Source organism: Phytophthora cinnamomi, assembly GCF_018691715.1.
Source record: "Phytophthora cinnamomi strain GKB4 chromosome Unknown Contig11, whole genome shotgun sequence".
NCBI classification, from domain to species: domain Eukaryota; phylum Oomycota; class Peronosporomycetes; order Peronosporales; family Peronosporaceae; genus Phytophthora; species Phytophthora cinnamomi.
In genome coordinates, this window is record NW_027150944.1 from 485,186 (window position 1) to 498,975 (window position 13,790).

Genomic DNA, 13,790 nt, shown 5'->3' on the forward strand with positions numbered 1-13,790 from the left:
AGCGAACTCGCTGTCCTAGTTGTTTGCTTTATTAGTGGCGATTGCTTTCTATCGTTGGATTAGATCACGTTGCATGTCAACGCGAACAATGTTTGTGAGTATCTTCTTGTTGAATTGTTTCTCGTCACTGAGCACCGAAGAGAGACTGCGTGTCGAGATTCGGGTTCTGCGCCTGTTGCCACTTGGCCTGGGCCTCGAATTCTCGGCTGGAGATCACAAGCTTCTCCGGGATGTCGAGGATTTTCTTGATCGAAGCGCTCGTGTTGCTGCCCAAAATGCCAGCTAGAGGAGACGCAGAACTGGAAGCCAGAGCTTGTTCGCGACGGATCGCCAGAATGGGCATCTCCAGGAGCTCCTTGAAAGCGTTCTTCTGTGTTTTCATACTGTGCTTCTCGCGCAACAAAGTGTCGAGCGCTTCCACCTGACCGGGTGTGACATCGGGAAGAGATAACAAAATCTCACGAGGTGCTGTGCAAAGTAACGACGCGGGACGAAGTGGCTGGTTGCACGGGTCGATGCCCTTGCATTCTTCCACAGGAGTCAGGCCCAGCGTGAGCCTGCAGTAAATGTTACGCGCCAGGTTGATGATCTCCCACTTGAGCCCATCTTCCTTCACGTGGCCGACATGCTCGCGCAGAATTCCCTGTAACGCTGCAGAGAAGAGCTCGCGGCCCAGCAGAGCGTGATACTTTGTGTCAGCGTGAAGCACGTTAACAAGTTTGTCGCCCAGGAGTACAGCCTTGCGGCAGCTCAATGTGTCCTTCCAGCAAATGCCATGAACCAAAATGGCGCCTATAGCAAACGGCAGCGAAGGAGACTGCGTGAGGATGTAGTCACGTAGGACAGCATCCTCAGGACTTGTCACGTGTTTCGGGTTGTCGGTGTCTGTACCCACAACAGTTTTTGGGTCGATGGCGTACTCAATAAAATCGATTACTTGGCGAGTCAGCTCCATGACCATTTTCTCGCGTGCAATCTCTTGTTTCGCGTCTTCAATGCCAACCACCAACGCGCTCCAAGGAGTTTGAACGGGCTTGTCGCCAGCAGCAGGACGCTGGAAAATAGATGTAGCACGCTGGGCGAAATGGCCGAACAAAGTCACAAGCACGGGATCCAGCAGCGACGGGTAGAGTTCACGTGGGCAGTTCTTCAGGAAAGGCAAGTACACGTAAGCTAGAGCGCCCTTGAGATGGCGGTGCTCCATCAAGTCCAAGTCGCTGAGCATGCTATTCTGTAGCACCGACGCCACCTGCGGGTTCTTGTAGAAGCTGGCCTGGCTCACGGCTACCCCCACTAAATGGTATGTAATATCGCGCACATTCTTGTGCCACTTTGACCACTTCGATGCGGCGGGTAGCTTCTCAACTTCCTCTTGTTCGAGCTGGTTCTTTCCTCCAAGCAACTGGGCAACTTCATCCACGGAAACGCTCATCAACCAGCACGCAGTTGAGGTTTTAAGCACCGCTTCTTTCACAGCGGGTTCCTGAAGGCCATGAAGCGAACGAACGAGCGCCAACAAATTCGGTAGTAAGTGCGGCCACGCGCCCTCAAAAGCTCCTGTGTCTTCGGAAGCCTTTGGCGAGAAGGTAACTCCTGCTCGCTTGGCAATGCCGTACAATGTCGTCAAGGTCTTAATAATCATTCCGAGTAGCTTCTTCGACTTTTCGTCGTTGGCTGCTGCTTCAATAGCAGTCACAATACTTTGCGGAGAGCTGACGAGCGCGGTCATATCTGGTGACGTCCACTGAGTAAGCGGGTCCTGCACGATCTGCTGCACAAACTGCACACGTTCCTCTTTGTTCTCCATCGAGTTGGATACCAACACCAACATTTCATAGAGCATCACGCCTTCCGTATCGGTGACGCGATCGGCAGCAAATAGCTCTTGCGCCTTCGTACACAGCACGGGGAGCACCGGTAAAATGTGAGCAGGGATCGCCTGGCAGATGGAAACCAGCGACGATAGCGCCCGCCTCCGAACGTTGATAGTCCCGCTGCTCATTTTGCCATGCACGTCCTCTCCAGACATCACAAAATTGATATTCGCGAAAAGCATTTCAAAAACTGCCGTGAGCGTGCTACCGTCCAGTACGTAGTACTTTGCAAACGACGCGAGCACAAGAAGCTGGCGGAACTTAAGAAGAGGATCAGGGGTGTCGAATGACAGAATCGCCTGCAAGATGGCCTGCAGCGCCTGGTGATTTGTGGGGTTTTGCATTGCATTTGCTGGAAGCTGCTTGACGATGCAGTCTATCAGGGACGAGATGCCTTCGTGGTACAAATAAGCCGTGCTGAGGTCAGTGCAGAGGCCGCGATCAGCGCTCAGGTGGTCTGTTCCTGCGGGGTACTGTGTGAGCACGAAGGCGAGACGCTCATGCAGAGACTGTAGCACGATGATGGGGTTCAGCTGCACCAACATGCGGATCAGCGCGTACAGCCGTCCTCGGAAGTTGCCGTAGTACGAGATATACTCGTTGTGATCATCAAACTCTTCCGTGCTGCACGCACAGGCAACCGCTTGCGGTCCGGGGTCATCCCGGTCAGGCGAGCCCAGCTTGAAGTACTTGTCAAACGAAACCTGGCGCAGCTGCTCCAGGATATCGGCCAAATACGCCTCGCCCTGCTTCAGCACCGTCTTGTTCTTCAACACCGTGAGCCAGAAAATGATCTGCGCCTCCGTCAAAATGAGGCTCGGGTGCGCAAACAGCTTGCACAAGTTCTTGAGGATCACGCGCAGCAGCGCCATCTCCTGCTCTCCCGGTCCATCCAGCAGCAGCACGTCCAACTGGCACGTGCCCCACGCCACCAGCATATCGTTGAGCTTCTTGTGGAACAGCAAGGTCGCCTCCAAGTCGGGCTCGAGCGTGGTCACGTCCAGCGTGTCCACCTTTTCAATGATCTGGCTGATACTCTGCAACATGATGGCCCTGTGGTCCTTGCCGAAGCCCCTCGTCATAAACACCTCGAGGCACTCGGCGGCGGCCACGCGGAACTCGGCGTCGTCCAGCAGCAGCACGGCCACCATGATGAAGTTGGTGCTGGGGTCCACGGGCTTCTCCAGCGGCATCCAGTCGAGGAACTCCTTGAGCATGTCCAGCGCGGCGTGGATGAGTCTCTGGCTGCTGTTCCTCTGCGCTGCGGCGGTTGTGGGCGCCCTGTACAGCGCGTACTGCGTCTCCAGCTCGCGGTAGACCACGGGGAAGAGCTGCGGCAGACACACGTTCAGGCCCTGCAGGATGTCCTTCCGGCGCGCCGGCGGCACGGACGAGTTGAAGGAGCTGCTGACGCAGTCCTCGGCCAGCGAGCGCAGCACCAGCAGCACCAGCTCCGCCTGGCGAGCGTCGCCCTGCTGCCAGAGCTGCAGCAGCTCCGGCAGCAGCTGCGGCCAGCGCTGCGGGAACTGGCGCTTGGCCATGTGCGCCAGCAGCGCCACCCTCTTCTCGCGCACGAACACGGGCTGCTCCTCGTCGCTCGGGCGCAGCAGCAGCGCCGCCAGCTCGGCGCGCAGGTGCTGCTGCTCCTCGGCGGGCAGCGAGCCCCAGCGCGTGAGCACGTGGTGCTCCAGCACGTGCAGCGCGAAGTGCTGGCGCCGGTGCCGCTCCAGCGCGTCGACGTCGGCGGCGTTGGCGTCTCCGTCTCCTCCTCCTCCTGGGTTGCGGTACAGCGCCGCCGCGTACAGCGCGCAGTCCGAGCGGCCCTTGAAGTCCTCGCAGAAGGCGTAGGCGGCCTGCCGCTCCGCCGCCGCCGCCAGCGGCGAGTGGCTCACGCGCACGGCCAGCAGCACCTGCTGGTACAGCTGCGCGTCCATCGAATGGGTAGATAATATCCGGATAATTGTATGGCTCAGTATGGAAGAAGGATCGGACGTAAGCGGAGATGAAGAATGGATACAGTCCAGGTGCGCGACTGGAGCGATACCGACACCGGTACCTACTGTACGATCAAAAAAGGCAACTTCAACTCAAGTCGTGAGCTTTATAACTTTATGACACGGCGGCGCAATGAGGTTTTCGGGAGGCGCTGCATTCCTTCATGTCGGCGGCTGCGGCGTTGTGTATTACTTTTTAAACAGCGTTATGCGTGGCGGGTAGACGCGTCGACCGGGGTGAGCGCCTCGCCGTAGTCGGTCTTGTGGTCGTCGGGCTTGGCGCTCTCCTGCGGCGCCGGCGCCGAGCTGTAGCAGATGAGGCCGACGTACACGAGCGCGAGCGCCAGCCAGTACCATTTGTTGACGGCCTCGTCGAAGAGCAGGTAGGACACGGCCACGGTGAAGACCGGCGCCGTGAGCAGCCCCAGGTTGAACATAAGGCTCTCGGCCCAGCGCAGGAACACGGACGTGATGGTGTAGAAGACGAAGAGCACGCAGACGTAGCCGGCCATGTAGCCGTAGACGCGGCCCGTGAAGTCCACGGCCTCGATGGGGCTGCGCTCGAGCACCAGCACCTGCACGATGGACACGAGGGAGGCCCAGAGCCCCAGGAAGCCCAGGCACTCGACGTTCGAGTCCACGTCGCGGGTCTTGACCACGGCCTGGATCATCACGTTGGACGTGGCGTAGAAGGCGGCGGCGATGAGCGCGTACATGTCGCCGCGCACCTCGCGGCTGCTCGTGCCGTTGGCGGACGACGTGTAGTCGGACACGAAGATGACGACCGAGCCGCCGAGCGCCACCACGGCGCCCAGGTAGTGGCGCAGCGAGTAGCGCGTCTTGAGGAACAGGAAGCAGAAGAGCGTCACGAAGGGCACCGTCATGTTGAGGATGAGGCTCAGCGTCGCGTAGTTGGCGTAGTTGTACGCCTTGACGGCGAAGTAGTTGCCCTCCACGTCCACGACCGCCAGCAGCACGTAGAACCACCAGGGCACGCCGATGAGCGGCGTCTTGCGCACGAATCGCACGGACAGGTACACGACGCCCAGCAGCACGTACAGGCACGTGCTCTGCAGCGTGGGCAGACTCGCGTCCTCGAGCGTCAGGTATTTGGACAGGATGCCCGACGCCACGTTGAGCAGCATGATGAGCTGGCCGAAGCCGAAGCACAGGAACTGGAACTTGACCCCCTCCTGCATGGCTGGCTCGTGAACTTGAAGTGGAGACTTGGAGACTGAAGGCGAGAGATTCGAACGACGCCGCGGGAGGTGGAGGCGGAGGCGGAGCCACTGGCTCGGAGCTGCGCGATTATACAGAGACCGTGCGCGGAGGGCAGGGATTTGCCCGGCGGTGTGTGTGTGTGTACCACGAGTGCATGATGGTGGCGACGTGCGACTGCACTTGACCGGGAGAGCACTTCAACTTGCTGTACTTCGCTAGACGCGAGCTGGAGCGATCGACCAGAGAGAGCGCGTTTCAGATGGACACCTCGACCAACGGAACGCCACTACCTAGGTAGAACAGCTCTACTTGCATGTTGAAAGTATTGGTTTGCATTGAACTGCCTAGGCGGTGGGTAGTCTACCCTACGCCAATTGATGAGCTACGCGCGCTCGTAGGGCGGCAGTGTGTCGGGCGGTCCGAAGTCGCAGCTCCCGGGTGTGTAGCTCTTGATGTGCGTGGCGATCTGCGCCAATGTGCAGCACGGACACAGCAGCGAGGCGCAGCAGTCTCGGCAGCACCCTCCGGGGATCTGGAACCGCTCGCGGGTGAGCGCGCGCGCCTTCCAGATCCAGACGAACAGGATCACGTGCACCGTGCCGCCCGTGAGCGGCACGAGCGTGAACAGCGTGGCCAGCGCGCACCAGTACGGCGCCATCCCCAGCCGAGCCGAGATCTGCGCGTGCGTCACGCACGGGCAGAAGGTGACCATGCAGCAGTTGGGCACGCAGTGCGTGAAGCAGCCGCAGCACAAGGTCGTCTCCCAGCCCCCGACCTTGATGTTGTTCAGGCGGTCGTCCCGTGCAGTGGGCGTGTCATGGTGCTGGTTGTCAGGCGGCGTCAAGACTTGGATGGCGTAAGGGTGGTCGTTCCCATTGTGCGTTGGCGAGAACGTCGAGGCGGGCTTGGACATGGCGTTGGAGCGTGTTGGTTTGTTTGACGCTGGTGGCGGATGAAGCAAATTTGACAGTGGTGCTTGCAGCAGGATATCACATTGCTGGACGATTGCCATGATGCGACACTATGTGAGACGACCAGCTCGAAGCCACGAAGAGGAAGCCTTGGTTTCTGGGGTGGGATTGTGGTATTAATTCGGCAGTGTGGTTTCTGGTGCCGTCGCCTGCCTCCTTCTTGGCTTTGAAGTTAACAGCGATAACAACAACATAACTCTGAACGAGGTCCTCACCCAGGTGGTGAGTATCTTTATTGCCAGCATGAATACTGTGACAGCGTTAAACGAAGCAAGAAGATCTCACGAACCTGGCTCAAGCTACAACCGAGATGGAAGCCAGCAACCGGCAAAAGCTTCGAACGGATGCGATAGCGAGCGAGATTCTCGACCCAGAAGATGAAGAGGCGGGAATCACCGATGTTGTCAAACAGCTAGGCACGAGCACAAAGACCTGGATGAAAGATGTCTGCCTCAAGAGAACTGCATTCTTGAAATTGAACGCTACAAACTTGGATAAGGCTGCGGTGAAATTTGTCGACAAGAGCATCAACCCCGTCCAGATTTACAAAGCCCGAAGTCTCAACAAGCCAGCAAACCGAGTTGACAAGGTCATTACTACCCAAGAGAGCCCCTCGATGCTGTTGTTGAGGAGGCACTATTCTCTGTGGAAATATAAGTACCCAAAGTGGGAGTCGAAGTACTTACCATCAAGCATTACGGGGAAAGTGGCCTAGTAAACAACTGAGGCAGACTCCAGCGCAAATATGTGCCTACATGTAAGGCGTGTTGGGTTTCCAAAACAAAAGGTAGTGAATCACCCCTGTTCGTAATAATGAACCATTGCTGTTGTCAGGTATGCTCGATTTTCTAGGCATCTTGACTGACCTTCAATAATTCATAGATTCTAGCCGCAATCGTTATCTGATGTGGTCTAGGCTTGCTTGTACGGAGGCAGGGTGTTTTGCGGCCCAAAGTCGCAGCTGCCGGGTTTGTAGCTCTTGATGTGTGTAGCAATTTGTGCGAGTGTGCAACAGGGGAACCAAAACGATGCGCAGTAGTCCTCGCAACAGCCACCGGGGATCTTGAATCGCTCTCGGGTGAGCTGACGTAGCTGCCAGATCCACACGAAGAGTATCGCGTGCGCAACTCCGCATGTGAACGAGAACAGCAGCACTAGAGTGATCAACGCACAGGTGTAAGTCGTCATACCCAGGCGAGCCGATATCTGCGCCACTGAGACGCAGGGACAGCACGTTGTCATGAGGCAATTGGGGACGCAGTGCGTGCAGCAACCGCAAAACTGCGCTTCCCATTCGCCGAGGATGATCCCGGACGGATCCTTGTCTGGCTTCGGGTCTTCTACCGGGATCGCCACCGCAATTTCCGCAGGCGGTGCATTGGGTTTGACGAGGTCATCGACTGGAACAGCGTAGGGTGTCTCCATGCTTCTAGGGGTGATGTCGGTAGATTGGTGCTATCGAGAAGCTTGCCGAATGCTAGAATAGAGCTCTTGAGCGGTGGCTGCGGCGAAAATATAGCATCTTTGCATCATGGGATGGAGAAATTGTCACGAAGTCTCCAAAATAGCGCCCCATTCATCTAGATAACGCTGGGTTTGCACTGCACAAGGAGGTATGCAATAGTCCTTTTCTTTCACGACAGTCAGTCATTTGCTAGTTTTAATTAAGTTTTTCGAGTTGGTAGTTCTCTATCTTGTGTTGGCACGTGTTGCACTAAGCACGCTGGTACGGGGTCAGCGTATCTTGGGGCCCGAAGGCGCAGCTACCAGGCTTGTAACTCTTGATGTGGGTGGCCATCTGGGCCATTGCACAGCACCCACAGCAGCACGAGGCCAAACAGTCTCCGCAGCACCCACCCGGGATTTTGAAGCGTTCGCGAACCTCCTTCCTGGCCACCCAGATCCAGACGAGGAACGCGATCGACCCGACACTGGGAATGAAGAGCAGCACGATCGAGAGCAGCAGAGCCCACTTGAACGACATCATGTCGAGACGCGCCGAAATTTGGGCCAAGGTGACGCACGGGCAACAGCTCGTCATGAGGCAGTTGGGCACGCAGGGCGTGCAGCACTCGCAGAAGCCCACTTCCCATTTGCCAGTCGTGATTTCCCCAGCCTGGCCCGCCTTGGGCTCCTCCACCGCAATCATGTAGGGCTTTGCCGCTTCTAGGTCGGCCATCTTGAGCACTGGTTTTCTTGCTGTTGCTGCGCTGGTTGGTTGCGAATTGCAGAGTGAAGCAGCTCTTCACCAAAAACACCAGGGTAAGAAAAGCTCAGGCGTGGGTAAGGAACTTCGCATGCCAGCGATTGATATAGGAATCGATAGCTCGACCCAAAGAAGGTGACGTACCTTACCACCTTTCAATAGAATTCAACGGTCTCAGCCAACGTGAGTACCATACAGCTCCCTGTACGTGCTCACTGAAGTACATATATGATCACCCTTTGGTCCTCAGTTGCAGCTTTAGATGCGGCTGTACGCTGGAAGCGTGGCTTGAGCGCCGAAGTCGCAGCTTCCTGGCTTGTAACTCTTGATGTGCGTGGCCAGTTGCGCCATGGCGCAGCATCCGCAGCAGCACGCGGCGCAGTAGTCTCCGCAGCAACTTCCATGGATCTGGGAGCGCTCGCGCGTTTGGGTGCGCGCCTGGCAGAGCCAAATGGCGCCGACAATGCCGCCGATGCCCCCGGTGAACACGTACAGCAAAATGAACAGCACTAGCGCGAGGTCGTACTGCATCATGCCTAGGCGTGCCGAGATCTGGGCCAGCGAGACGCACGGGCAGCAGCAGACCATGAGGCAGTTGGGCACGCAGTGCGTGCAGCAGGCGCAAAATCCGACCTCCCACTTGCCGACCGTGATGCCATAGTTGTCCTTGGAGCTCGGTTCGTCTTCGACGTGGATGGAATAGGGTGCGTCCGCCTCGCCCATGGTGTACTGGAGTCGCTTCGACTTGGTCCTTGCAAGTTGTAGAATGAAGCTTGCAGTGCGTACATTGGGTACAATAATGCCATGGATGCGAATCATGCGTGACGTTAGCGAAAGTAGCTTCAACATGTTCAACGCAGGGATGGTTTGCCTGTCAACATGTTAGTCGTCACGCAACTTGGTGCACTTCGTCCCGGCGGACAAAGGGCCACCTCTACTACTCCGTTCTGGAATCGAAAAGCGGCAGTGATATAGATTTGGCGGCTTTCAATGGGGTGTACATGCAGAAATGCGCTGTGTGTGTTTGGGTGGGAGCGCCAACAAGCGTGTGGGCTGTTTCCTGTTGCAGTAGGAGTCTCCCACGGCCTACATCTCGGGTTCGCATCAACCACCGGTGCTACTTAAGGTGACAAGGATACGTGTGCAGGAAGCGTAGCTACGATCACTGTGAATCGATTTACTTGTCTGGGTTTGTCTCTAGCCGTCTCGCTAGCCGCGCGCGTAGGCCGGCAGCGTGTCCTGGGGCCCGAAATCGCAACTGCCGGGCTTGTAGCTCTTGATGTGTGTGGCCACTTGCGCCATGGCGCAGCATCCGCAGCAGAAGGAGGCCATGCAGTCTCCGCAGCAACCGCCCGGGATCTGGTACCTCGCGCGCGTCTCCTTCCGCGCAAGGCAAAGCCACACCGCAGTTCCGCACCCGCCGGTGGCACTGAAGAGCACCAGGTAGACCAACAGGGCGCAGCAATACTCCATCATGCCCAGGCGCGCCGAGATCTGAGCCATGCTCACGCAGGGGCAGCATGCGGTCATGAAGCCGTTGGGCACGCAGTCTGTGCAGCACCCGCAGAGACCGACGTCCCATTCCCCGGTTGTGAACTGCTCGTCGTTCCTGTCGGCCGCCACTTTGATAGCGTAGTGCTTGTCGTTCTGTGCCGCAGCCGCCATCTTGAAAGCTAGGTATTTGTGTTGCTGGTCTGCCTTGAACTGCAATGTAGCAAATTGCCGAATGCTACCAACTATCGGAGCTCCTCAAGATGGCAGGATTCCCATGGTTACGAGCCCAAAGCGGGCAATCGGTTGGAGTGATCAACGAGTGTAATCATGTGATGATCAAAAACATGCAGATATTTTTTGTGCGATAAGTACATGTAGTACGTGTAGCTTGTGCTCACTATTGTCCTTCGGTTTAGGCTCTGTACTTTCAAATCCTGGACCAGTACGAAATGTACTTCTTGGCGGTGAGATCTTTCCGAACATGTCTGTATACAGTAGCAGGTTTTTGAATGAAGTAGATTGATGAGTATTACCAGCAAAAACTAAACGTCCGCGCCACAATTCGAGCTCAGTTGCGGATGTAGGGTGGGAGGGTCTCTTGAGCGCCAAAGTCGCAGCTTCCAGGCTGGTAGCTCTTGATGTGCGTGGCAATTTGGGCAAGCGCGCAGTTCAGGCAGCAAAACGCGGCGCAGTAGTCTCCACAGCAACTCCCAGGGATTTGAAAGCGCTGTGCAGAGACAGATCGCACTGATAATACCACCCGTGCCGAAGCGATATCAAACAGAACGAAGAACATCACCAGCGCAAGGCCGTACTGCATCATGCCGAGGCGAGCCGAGATCTGGGCCATCGAGATGCACGGGCAGAAAAATGCCACCAGGCAGTTCGGCACCATATCAGTGAAGCAGTCGCAGAAACCGACTTCCTACTTGCCGACGGTGATGCCCAAGCCGTTCTTAGAAACAATTCGGCCTTCTTCGACTTGGATGGCGTAGGTAAGCCCAGTCTCGGCCATGGTGGCTAGATCTTCTCGATTGTGCAGAAGGTTGCAAGTTGTGAAATGAATCAGCCGTCCGGTGGTGCCGCTGTGGTGGCATCTCTCGGACACGTAACAGAATTTGCCGCGCTAAGGACAGCCTTGCAGTCGCTTCGAGTTCGACGGTAACCAGCGAAACCCTTTCAGTCATGCCTCCTAGTCCAGCAGGCATGACTGAAAGAGTTTTGCTGGTAGTCTGTTGAGGTTGCATTTCGCTGTCTGATCGACTCGATCCCTACCGCGAGGCAGACGGCCTGCGCGTGCTGGCACGTCTGTGGTTGAAGATGGGAAGATCTCGCAACCGGATTGGCTGGACTATCTCTGGTACTGAAATGTGATTGGACGACAACATCAATTTGGGTGCCTATGATTTGCATGTGTTGATTCAACCGTTTTGAGCCGCAGCCGTGACTAGGCGGATCAGTCTTACGACTGGCAACTTCGTTTGGACCGCAGCCGAGATCGTTTGGACCACATCTACAAGCCTCACCTACTAGGGAACATTGCATACAGCTGACTGTATATACATCTGGTGGCAAGAAGAACGGGGCGCGCCGTTACATCGTACAGGTATTATACAAGTAAGGTAAACCATGAGTTTAAGGCCGAAAACAGATTACGCAACTTAGACAGCCTATAACTTTTGACCCAAGATGGCTATGGAAACGTTCTTGGCAGATAAGAAACCTGCGCTATTCCAACGATGTTTTGGACAGTTGCAGTTTGTCTCGTCACAGCTTCCTGTCTCGTGGCATCCTTGCGAAAAAGATGCCTACTTTTTGAGCCGCCGACTGGTTTAAGACCAAGAAATATCTTGCCTTTAGTTTTGGGCGTTAACACATGCTTGGTACTACACTATAATTTCTGGTAAGTGCGATTATAGACGCATAAATTTATACCGATGACCTTAACTCAATTATAGAGGCTATAAGTTGCAGACGATAACACGTAATCCGTTGAGTCTTGCTTGTCCTCTTTGACGCTCTTGACATTCGTCGCTTCCGCAACTTTTCCTGGACGCAGTGCTGATGTCGAAATCTCACGTGTCTGTATTCTACCACCTACGGTTGGTGTCCGTGAGCTCCAGCGACCGAGCGGGTTATGCCGGCAGGTAGCTGATCAGCTCCCAAACCTGGTGGCAGGAGACACACCGGTTTGATGGCTGGCCACGCCGCGTGCTTTGTCAGCTTGAACACGCGCTCGGGCGACAGGAATAGCATGGGCGTGTGCGGACACAGATCGAAGTACGTGGTGTACTTTTTCGCCGGGATGCCGTACGTGACTGCGTCGAACGCCCAATCTGGCAGCAGTCGAGACTGCAGGAACTTGAGCACACCCGGTCGGGTCTCGCGCCGACACCGGCATGTAGGTATCCCCGTCGGGGCATAGGCAGAGCGTCTTGGATCGCGTTCATGGCACAGTGCCGGATTATAGTGTGCACTTGGTTGAAGCGATCCGTCGACTGTACCGGGCGCAGTGTACGACACTGGCAGCACCGTGTTGTTCTCTGCACGACAGGCGGTCTCCAGGTAGCCGAAGTGAAGCAGGTCGTCGGATGACACGTCAGCCTCCAGCTTGTCGAACTCCGAGAGGGACCGTCGGAAGTCGAGGGGGTGGTCCTCAGCGCTTGTTGTCGATGGGGTCGCCGCTCTCAGTAGCCAACTTTAACCAGCGGTTCAGCGTTCGCACAGGAATTCCTCTTGCTTTCCCGACATCCTCCGTCGTAGCACCGTTGTGAACATCATCAACGGCTTCTTGCTTCTCGGTCACCATGTAGGTCTTCCGCTCCTTGGTCATTCTGGCAATGAGATCTTACCGCCCTGCGGACAGCTTGAAGATGATAAGACCTCGAAGGTTTCCCTCCAAACCATATGAAAATCTATTACAGCCAACAGAAGCGCACTATTCTTATCCCGTGCACATGATTGGATGTATTGTGAAAAGCAGCAGAATGTTTAATCGGATAGTAAATCGGCTGATTTAGTGCCTTATTTAGAGACGGGAACCCTTATTTATTTCGACCCACCCCTTATTTAGAATTGGGTACCCCTAATTATAATCGGTCTAATGCACCATCGCGTCAAAGCTATTTTAGAGTCGGAATCGATTTGGTCTCTAAATAGGCTGAAATGTCAGCTCCAACCTCGGCATTCCGAGGATGTAACGGGGTTACACGCACAAGTGGCTGCAAGCCACTTGTGAATTTAACAGATAGGTTATCTGTTAAACGTTTTGGATACTTCCTCGCATTGGTGTAAGACACACCAATGGATACATTGAAGTGGACCACCACAGTGAGTGGTCCACACATACCCAATAGATCCTATTGGTAGAAAGCAGCATCTTTCTACCAATCAGAGACATGCATATTAGCGGGGCTCTGACAGCCAGCCGCTGCCAACCCTTTCATAGATGATAAACAGTTTTTAGCAGATTTTAGAGGAAGATCAATTTACAAACAATACAGTTCTCATTTTACCTAATCTAAGTCACTTGGAATCCTTTTGTTACTTAACTTATATTTGTGTATTCAAATATAATTAACCTAAGTAATTACTAAGTACTTACGCTTCCTCATACACGTTGCGCAACGTGTAAGCTAAAGTAGTGAGTCAAGTTAGACCCACTACACCTGGTAGCACTTTGTAGTCCGTCCAACGACCGACTGCTTGACGTTCGTACGCGGCGTACGAACGCGGAGCCGAGAACCACATGAGCATGGAGGTGCCCATGGAGAGCTCCAACACGCCTGCAACGCATGTTGCACGCGCTGACTGCCCCCACCTGTCTGACCCAGAGTGGGAGGCCCTCCAACGACTGTCAACAGTCATTGGAGAAGCGGCGATAGCCACAATGCTGCGTACGCTATCGCCGACGGAGCAACATGGTGTTCCTCTGGGATTCATCATGAAGGAGCAGCGTGATGCTGCTTCCTCAGTGACGGCGTCGTCAGGAACGACACCGCGTGCTCAATCTTTAAAATTGAGCGTAAGC

General features: G+C 55.4%; 6 protein-coding genes across 6 annotated transcripts; all 6 read right to left on the reverse strand.

Annotated features, from left to right (window-relative positions):
- Window positions 1-124: 124 nt before the first annotated feature.
- On the reverse strand, window positions 125-3,808 carry IUM83_18926 (exportin-5-like protein; the record flags this gene model as incomplete). Its single annotated transcript, XM_067943951.1, has 1 exon — window positions 125-3,808. One exon carries the CDS (start codon window positions 3,806-3,808, stop codon window positions 125-127), a length of 3,684 nt encoding a protein of 1,227 aa, XP_067798006.1.
- Window positions 3,809-4,074: 266 nt separating this feature from the next.
- IUM83_18927 (Drug/Metabolite Transporter (DMT) Superfamily) lies at window positions 4,075-5,067 on the reverse strand (the record flags this gene model as incomplete). The annotated part of the gene is made up of 1 exon (XM_067943952.1): window positions 4,075-5,067. One exon carries the CDS (start codon window positions 5,065-5,067, stop codon window positions 4,075-4,077), a length of 993 nt encoding a protein of 330 aa, XP_067798009.1.
- Window positions 5,068-5,471: 404 nt separating this feature from the next.
- Window positions 5,472-6,002, reverse strand: IUM83_18928 (PLAC8 family protein; the record flags this gene model as incomplete). Its single annotated transcript, XM_067943953.1, has 1 exon — window positions 5,472-6,002. The coding sequence occupies one exon, from the start codon at window positions 6,000-6,002 to the stop codon at window positions 5,472-5,474; it is 531 nt and encodes a 176-aa protein (XP_067798013.1).
- Window positions 6,003-7,774: 1,772 nt separating this feature from the next.
- IUM83_18929 (PLAC8 family protein) lies at window positions 7,775-8,492 on the reverse strand (the record flags this gene model as incomplete). The annotated part of the gene is made up of 4 exons (XM_067943954.1): window positions 7,775-7,858; window positions 7,943-8,303; window positions 8,411-8,418; window positions 8,475-8,492. The coding sequence occupies 4 exons, from the start codon at window positions 8,490-8,492 to the stop codon at window positions 7,775-7,777; spliced, it is 471 nt and encodes a 156-aa protein (XP_067798014.1).
- A 32-nt stretch (window positions 8,493-8,524) lies between these two features.
- IUM83_18930 (PLAC8 family protein) lies at window positions 8,525-8,989 on the reverse strand (the record flags this gene model as incomplete). Its single annotated transcript, XM_067943955.1, has 1 exon — window positions 8,525-8,989. The coding sequence occupies one exon, from the start codon at window positions 8,987-8,989 to the stop codon at window positions 8,525-8,527; it is 465 nt and encodes a 154-aa protein (XP_067797979.1).
- Window positions 8,990-9,475: 486 nt separating this feature from the next.
- Window positions 9,476-12,370, reverse strand: IUM83_18931 (PLAC8 family protein; the record flags this gene model as incomplete). The annotated part of the gene is made up of 2 exons (XM_067943956.1): window positions 9,476-9,970; window positions 11,948-12,370. 2 exons carry the CDS (start codon window positions 12,368-12,370, stop codon window positions 9,476-9,478), a joined length of 918 nt encoding a protein of 305 aa, XP_067797978.1.
- Between the last annotated feature and the right edge of the window lie 1,420 nt (window positions 12,371-13,790).